This window comes from Lipotes vexillifer, unplaced genomic scaffold (genome assembly GCF_000442215.2).
Source record: "Lipotes vexillifer unplaced genomic scaffold, Lipotes_vexillifer_v1.1 scaffold830, whole genome shotgun sequence".
Classification (NCBI taxonomy): domain Eukaryota; kingdom Metazoa; phylum Chordata; class Mammalia; order Artiodactyla; family Lipotidae; genus Lipotes; species Lipotes vexillifer.
The window spans coordinates 863,707-872,861 of NW_006786980.1; the positions used below are offsets into that span (position 1 = coordinate 863,707).

Sequence of the window (9,155 nt, forward strand, 5' to 3'; positions counted from 1 at the left end):
ACGCGGGCCTCTCACCGCTGTGGCCTCTCCCATCGCGGAGCACAGGCTCCGGACGCGCAGGCTCAGCGGCCATGGCTCACGGGCCCAGCCGCCCCGCAGCATGTGGGGTCTTCCCGGACCGGGGCACGAACCCGTGTCCCCTGCATCGGCGGGCGGACTCCCAACCACTGCGCCACCAGGGAAGCCCCAAATGAATAGATATGATCAGCGCCTAGCCCAGGACTTGTAAATAGTAGGTGCTTAATGAATATTTATTCAAGGAATTAATTTATCATGTTTTCCTACAACTACCCTCTAAACTCATGTATGTTTTCAAACCACACAATTAGAGAAATTCATTGGAAAATGGATATAAGATATTTTTCTACAAATGTCTTGTTCTCATCTCTTATGTGCTTTGCTTGTGTAATCCTCAGAGTAGTAATTATGTCTATTCAGCAGTAGTCTAGTTGAGATGTAATACATTCAGTTAAAATGGGTATAAAGCTGATAAATTTAGGGCTTGATTTTAGACTTGGCAGAATTTTTAAGCTGTTTTTTATTGAAGTATAACACATAAAGTACACAAATGAATTTTTATAAATGAGTGCTTCTATGTAACCACCATTCAGATCAGGATGTAGGACAGTACCAGAACTCCAGAAGCACCCTCCCTGGCCCCTCCCAATCAGTAACTTCCTTGCAAAATAATCATTATTTTGACTTATGTCACCATTAATTAGTCTGCCTGTTTGAGCTTCATATAAATGGAATCATACAGTATGCACTCTTTTGTCTGGTTTCTTTCAGTCATATCATGTCTATGAGATTCATCCATGGAAGTAGTTTGTTTCTTTTCATTTTCATATGAATATATCAAAATTTATTTATCCATTGTACTTTGATAGACACTTGGTTTGTGTTTACTTGGGTCTATTATAAATAAAGCTGCTCTAAATATTCTTATCTATGATTTTTCATGCACACTGCATTCATTTCTCTTGTGTACATGCCTAGCCCTGGGATTGCTGGCTCATAGGATATGCATATGTTTTACTTTAGTAGACACTACTAACCAGTTTTCCAAGGTAATTGTGACAATTTACCTCCTACCAGTAGTGTATGGTGTATGAGAATTCCAGTTGCTCCACATTTTCACCAATACTTGATAGTGTCTCTTTTTTTAGCCATTCTGACGGATATGTAGCACTGTCTCAAAGTGGATTTAATTTGCATATCTGTGATGAGTAATGATATTGAGCACCTTTCCATACACTTATTGGTCATTGGATATTCACTTTTATGGAACACATGATTCATTCTTCTGCTGATTTTCTTAAATTGGATTGTCCTCTTTTTCAAATTGATTTATGGGAGTTCTTTCTATATTCTGGGTATGAGTTCATTGTTGGATATCTAAATTACAGGTGCCTTCTAGTCTGTGGCTGGCCTTTCCACTCTAGTAATGATATCTTTCAATGACTGAAGGTCCCAAATTTTAAAGAAGTCTTGTATCAACTTTTTTCTTTCTAGTTAGGTTTATTGTATCCCCTTTAAGAAACTTTTGCTTACCCCAGGGTCATTAATATTTTTTCTTTTACCTTCTGACGATTTATTTTAACTTACATATTTAGATTATGAACTTATTTTTGTGTTTATTATTAGGTAAGGTCAAAGTTCTTTGTTTTTTTGACATGTGGTTATCTAGTGGCCCTAGCACTGTTTATTGGAAAGAACATCCTTGCCTCAGAGCATTTCAGTGGCCTATTTGTTTTAAGTTAAGTGATCATATATGTGTGGTTTGTTTCTGAACTCTCTTCTGTTCATTGGACTATTTCTATATTCTTTCACCATTACTATACCATTTAAAGTACTGTGGCTTTTGATATCTTGTAGTGTAAATCCTCCAACTTTGTTCTTTTTCATTGTCTTTCTTATTCTTTTTCCTCTATGTTTTCATATGAATTTAGAAACAGCTTATAAATTTCCAAACACAAATACCTTCTAGCTACTTTTGGATTTTCTAAGCATACAAACTGGCCATCTGTGAATAATCACAGTTTCTCCCTTTTCAAGTCCTTGCATCTCTCTCTCTCTCTCTCTCTCTCTCTCTCTCTCTCTCTCTCTCTCTCTGCTTTATTGCTTTGGTTCATATCATCAGTGGTATATTGGTAGTGGAAATCCTTGTCTCCAGGGAAAAGCTTTCAATATTTCATTACTAAGTATGTTTTTTATAGATTTTTGTAGATACTGTTTTTCAGTTAAAGAAATTATCATCTGTTCCTAGTTTAGTTAGAGTATTTGTCATGAATAGGTGTTGAATTTTATCAGATTTTTTCCTGCTTTTATTGAGGTGATTATATATTTGTTCTTTATTATTGTGATAAAATACATTGATTTTATTGTTTTGTTTTGGTTTGGGGTTTTTTTTTTTTTTGGTCTATGGTCATGAGACATATTGTCTATTTTTTTTCCTTGTTATGTCCCTAACAGGTTTTATTATGACTATGCTGGCATCAAAAAATAATTTGGGAAATAATACATCATTTTTCAGTTAACTGGAGGAGTTTATATAATATTGGCATTATTTCCTCATTACTATTTGGAAGAATTCACTGATAAATTCCACTGAACTTGTTTTCTTTGGAGAAAGGTTTCAATTAAAGATTCCTTAATGTTTCAGAGCTGTCAGATTTTCAATTCTTGTTTCATTTTTAAGGAATTTTATTTAATATAAAATATAAAATCTATTGGCAAAATTCAGAGTATTGTATTATTTATCTTTTTAATGATTATAGGATCTTTAGTGATGCCCTTATTTTATTCCTATTGGTAACTTGTTTTTTCTTTCTAGAAATTTATTGATTTTATTAATCTTTCAAAAAACGAATAGATCTTGTTGATTTTTTTTTCTCTTTTATATTTGTTGTATATTTCTTTTCTGCTTTTCTCTTTTTTATTCTTTCTATTTTATTTGGGTTTAATTTCCCTATCTTATTTATATAGATGCCTAACTTAATTAAATTTGGCATTTCTTATTTTTTATTATACATATTTTAAAGTTCTAAACACTTTAAACACTGCTTTAGTTACAGTTCACAACTCATTTTATATTTTATATTTTCATTAGAATTCAGTTAAAAATAGTTTTTAATGTCTTCTGATTTATTCTCTCATTTGTGCTTTATTTTAAATTGTACTGTATTGCCCAATTCCTAAATAGTTGGGGATTTCTAAGTATTTTTATGTTACTAATGTCTAGCTTAATTCCACTTTTGTCAGAGAATGTATTTTATTCAAATATTCTGCATTCTAATATGATATTTTTGTCTACTTATTCTATAAGTTACTGAGAGCTATATGTTAAAATCTCTAACCTAACTGTTGATTATAAATTATCTATTTTTCATTTTGAGTTCTTCAGTTTTTTGCCTTATATATTTTGAGGCTGTGTTATTAGCTGTGTACAGATGGTTATATCTTACTGTTGATGGTCCTTTGTATCATTGTAAAATGTCCCTTTTTATACTGGGATAAAGGACCGGCTCTCTTTTGGATAATATTTATGTGGTATTTTTTTCTTTTTACTTTCAGTCCTTATATGGGCCTGTATTTAAGATGTGTGTCTTTGGAGTATTATTTTATTATGATAACCTCTTTTAATCAGGATGTTTAGTTCATTTAAATGTCACGTGATTTCTCATTTATTTGGGTTCAAATCTGTCATCATGCTATTTGTCCCATCTGTTTCTTGATGCTTTCTTTTTCTTGTCTTCATTTCCTTGTAATTATGAAGTATTTTTATTACCCATTTTCCCTCAGTTTACTTGTTAATTGTATGTTCTTTCAGTACTCTTTTAGTAGTCACCGTGAAGATCACAACATGTGTTCTTCTTAAATTATTAGAGTCTATCTTAACTTAGTTCTTGATCCCTTTTCTAGACAATTCAAAGACCTTACGACACCTCATCTCTCTCAGCCTTTATGTGTTATATGTACTTTAATTTTACATATACTTTAAACCATGTAAAACATTATTATTTTGTTTGTTTGCTTTAAATAACTCATTTATTTTTAACCATATTTACCCTTTACTCTCCACTCCTTCCTTCATGACCATTTTCCTTCTTCATGTAGGATTCCCTTTTGTGCATATCTGCTGGCGCCAAATTCTCTTAGGTTTTGATTGTCTGAAAATGTTATTTTACTTTATGGAGACTATTTGGCTGACTATAGAATTTACGTTAGCAGTTATGTTTCTTTCAATATTTTAAATGTGTCATTTTTTTCCTCTTTGACCTTCTCTAGTGTTTGTTGAAAAATATACTGGCAGTCTTATTCTTGCTCATTTAAAAGAAATCTCTCTTTAATTCACTGCTTTTTAAGATTTTTCTGTCTTTGATTTTCAGTAGTTTTATTATAGTGTGCCCAGATGTGTTTTGGGGTTGTTTTTTTTTTCTTTCTTTTTGTATTTTGTAAGATGTGTAGAACTTATTGCATCTATGATTTGTCTTTCATTTAGGAAGATTCTCAGTCAATTTTTCTTTCAAATACTGTTTTTGACCTATACTCTTATTTTCTTTCTGGGACTCCAATTATATGTATGTTAGACTGATCACTTTGTCTTATGTACCTCTCTCTTACAAATGGCTTACAATACAAGTTTATGATGTAACAAATCTGTAGGTGAGAATTGTGACCCAAGCTAAAACCTCGGTGTTGGTAGGGCTCCATTTCTTTGTGGAGGCTCTAGAGGAGAATCTGTTTCCTGCTCATTTGGGTTATTGGTAGAATTGATTCTTTGAGTTGCAGGACCAGGGCCCAGGTTCTAGTTTTTTAACTGGTTGTAAGCTGAGAGCTTTCTCAGCTTCTAGAGGCTGCCACATTCCGTGGGTCCTAGCCTCCTTCTTCCATTTTCAGAACCAGCAGTTCGGGATTGAGTTCTCTTGTCACAGCTCTCTGACCTTTTCATCTTCAGTTATCACTGCTTTTAAAGACCCACGTGATTAGATTGGGCCTACATGGTTAATCTCCCCACTTCAGGATCTTTAACCTTAATCATATCTGCAGAGACCCTTTCACCATGTAAGGTAACAAAATCATACCTTTCGGGGATTAGCCAACCACCCTGGCTACTGTAGGAATTTATGTTTCATGGGAAAAAAACAAAAACCAAAAACTGCCGTGTGAGAACCTGACTCAGGAAGAATTGAAAACTGGCCAAGCTTCCTTATTCTTTTTCTTTTTTTTTGCGGTACGCGGGCCTCTCACTGTTGTGGCCTCTCCCGTTGCAGAGCACAGGCTCCGGACGCGCAGGCTCAGCGGCCATGGCTCACGGGCGCAGCCGCTCCATGGCATGTGGGATCTTCCCGGACCGGGGCACGAACCCGTTTCCCCTGCTTCGGCACGCGGACTCTCAACCACTGTGCCACCAGGGAAGCCCAAGCTTCCCTATTCTTGATCCTCATCAACTCTCCTTATTCTAACATCAGGCTAGACATCGGTGTTACTACTTCTCATTCTGATCCAAAGAACCAGATTAATCGAGTTGCTGTTTTAGCTTTTATCCTTCTTGGGTGGGAGGAAATCAAATGCTCTAGCTTACAACTCTTTTAGGGGCTATAGTGGGAATAATAGCAAGCAAGCAATAATGACAACAGCCTAGGTTTATCAAGTACTTACCACGTGCCAGTGTAATGCTAAGCACTATTATTTCATTTTCTCATTCAGTCCTTTCACCAAGTCTGTGAGGTAGGTACAGTTATTATTCCATACAACCGGTGAGGAAACTGTGCTTAGAAGTTGGGGAGCTTGCTCCAGGTTTGCCTGGTAAATGGTGTAGCTAGAATTCAAACTGAGATCTTTTGGATGTTTGCGCTCATTCTCTTTACCAGTTACTATACTGTCTCCACTTTGTGATAGCATATATTACTGCTTGTATTAAGTTCTTGTAAGTATTCCCATGGAAAATTTGCTACTTAATTAAAAATCATTGTCTTACCAAGTGACTGCATTTTACAGTTAATTTCATTTGTGTTCATACAGGCGAAAAACCATACAAGTGTCAAATTTGCAATCAATCTTTTAGAATTAAGAAAACTTTAACAAAACACTTGGTCATTCATTCTGATGCCCGGCCTTTCAACTGTCAGCACTGTAATGCAACATTTAAGCGGAAAGACAAGCTGAAATACCACATTGACCACGTTCATGGCATAAAGTCACCTGACGATCCTCTCAGTGCTTCTGAGGAGAAGCTTGTATCCTTGCCAGTAGAGTACTCATCCGATGATAAAATCTTTCAGACAGAAACAAAACAGTATATGGAGCAGCCCAAAGTTTACCCGTCAGAAGCCAAGACTATATTGCAGAGTGTGTCTGCTGAAGTGTGTGTCCCCGTAACGCTGGTTCCAGTCCAGATGCCTGACACTCAGAGTGACCTGGTGCGTCACACCACTACTCTCCCTCCACCTTCTCACGAGATCTTGTCGCCACAGCAGCCATCCACTGATTACCCACGAGCAGCTGACTTAGCTTTCCTGGAGAAATACACTCTTACTCCTCAGCCTGCAAATATAGTTCATCCAGTCCGACCTGAGCAAATGCTAGATCCTAGAGAACAGTCTTATCTTGGAACGTTATTGGGCCTTGATAATGCCACTGCTGTACAAAATATTTCTAATCGTGAGCATCATTCATGAGTAAATCTAAGCATTCCACAGACTTTTTCTGTGGTTACGCGTTAATGGTAGCCTAGAGCTGACAGCTTTTAACTTAGTGGGGCTGCTATTTTTTCATTTTCTCTAGTGTCTCAAGTCCTCAGAACCATTTCAAATCAAGAAAAATATGTATCTATGTTTACTGAACGTATGAATATTTGGACATATTTTGAGGTATAATATTTGAAATGGACATTTTTGTGATTTTTTTTTAAAGGCTAGTGCTAACTTTTAATGGTTTCTCTAACTTTTCAAAACTATTAGCTGTTAACATTATGAGGGTATTTGTTTTTAGTCATCAGTGGAAATTTTTATTCTTCTTTAGTCTCATTCCTCGTTTCTCCCTTCCCCATCTTCCAAACAAGTGTTAAGGATGATGTAGCTTTTAAGAAAGAATACAAGAGTATAGAGAACTGATAATTGCAACTGTTCCTTATCCTAACTTAAGTTTCATGATTATTTCTTCCAGATTTTTAAAAACTGAAATCAGGAATTTGAATTTATAAGAAAGTCTTGGGAGAGTTCTGTGTTCCTTTGTCATCCAGGCATAATTTCACTTTATCACTATCCTTTGGTCTTTTGACAAACTCAAAGCCAGAAAGCTAACTAATGCAGGATTAGTTCATTAAAGGAAATGTAGAATTGAAATAACTACCCAGATGATTGGTTTTTGCCTGTGCTTCAATTATTATGAATAAGAAATGCAAATACATGTCTAGGCATTAAATTATACAAGTTGAAAATGTGTTAAAAGCAAAATATGACCGTTTTAACTAGATATTTTTCAAGGTAAGTTCACCTTTTGTATTTTGCCATTTATTTCAGAAAGAATAATGTATCACAACATATATCTTCATCTTACTATTGGAAAGGCAGTTATAACTAATTAGTGAAAATTTAATTAACAAGCTACTTTTGGTCTCATTTACCTTTGCTAACTGAAACTCTGGGAAATAGAACCTACAGACTTCATATATGATTGTTAGAAAAGGTGCCAAACAAACATAAAATTTGTGTCTAATTGAACTTAATGTTTTTTAATTAAAGGGAACCATTATTTGTATACAGATTTACATGTAATCTAGATCTTTATTTTTGCTTTACACATAAGCCTAATGTCTGTAATTATCCTTGATTTTTATTTTTGTATGAGACAAAAGTTGAGGACTTGGTAAAAGTAAATAGCAGTTGGAGCAAAACCTCACTGATTAAAATTAAATGAGGAAAAAGTCAGTCAGAATTGTAAAATACCTTTAAAGATGTGCACTTTCCATATTTTCAAGTCAGTTTAAACTTAAACTAGGATGTTTCCTAGTAGAGCTGCTTAAAGGGTTAGAGAATAGGCAGGGTTGATTTATTATTAGCATGTCATTTGTATGTAAACTACTGGAAAATAGCAATTTTAAGAGTTTTCTACTTCAGTTTTGTTTACACTCCTAATTGCTTTAAGCACTTTTTTTTGCGTAAAGTCTGGCCCAGCCCTTGTGAAAAAAATCACAAATAAAATAACGAAGTTTTAGTGAATAAAATTTAACCACTTAATAATGTGGAAACTTGTTTCCTGAAGCACTTAAGAAATGAAGGTACTTTACAGGAGTACTCACCACACTCATGGAAATAAAACAAAAGAAAAAAAAAGTTGAGAATTAGGGCAGTTAACCAAAGTGGCTCATATAAGTAATAAAACCAACCTGAGTTTTGCCTCATTTATCAAAGTTTGGTTATAATTATCCTAGGACCGATAGATACTAGTTATGTATTAATTCTTCATAAAGCATTCTTACTTTTGTGTGGAAATGTTGTGTCTGGAGTACTTACATGATAGAACTTGACTATATGAGGTACTATTATTCTGTCTTTCAAAATGACTTTAAAAAATACATATCTTTATGATTTTTATCATAAAGACCTACAAGACTTAACTAAAAAACTTAGTATGATGAAAAGAAATCATATCTAAAAATGTACCCTGCCTTGCATATAAACCAATGTAGAAAAGTTTGGACTTACAGAAAGGCAAATGGTATATATGTATATGTGTGTGTTATATGTTTGGTAGCAGAAAAAGAGGGTGTTGCGGTGTTGCATTTTCAACATTCAAAAGAATACCTTGCTTTTTGAAGGTATTGACTTTAGGGTTCTTTTAATAATAATCTCCTAATGCTTTAAATATATGATTTGATTGTAGGAATTGGTTTACAGTATAGAACTTTTCTGGAATACATCTCTTATATAAAGTGAAACATAATTATATTTAGTTATTATTGTAGATAACAAACTTGAATAGTAGTTTACTGTTTTATACAATGCTTTCACAGTTATCTCATTTAAACCTCATAACCAGCTCTGAAATAGAAATGATATACTGTATTCCCATGTTAGAGATAAAGAATCTGAGGTTAAGCCTACATCATTAATAAGTGGCAGAGCTACTAATAGGGAAAGAAAAGGAGCAAT

The 9,155-nt window shown here is 34.4% G+C and overlaps 1 protein-coding gene across 1 annotated transcript in view; it reads left to right on the top strand.

The window, feature by feature from the left end:
* The window catches only part of ZBTB41 (zinc finger and BTB domain containing 41), a 46,050-nt gene extending 39,370 nt beyond the window's left edge, over positions 1-6,680 (top strand). The window contains exon 10 of the mRNA XM_007459662.1: positions 6,025-6,680. Within this exon, the coding sequence (XP_007459724.1) occupies positions 6,025-6,680 (656 nt within the window). The remainder of the gene's footprint in view (positions 1-6,024) is intronic.
* Positions 6,681-9,155: the final 2,475 nt, after the last annotated feature.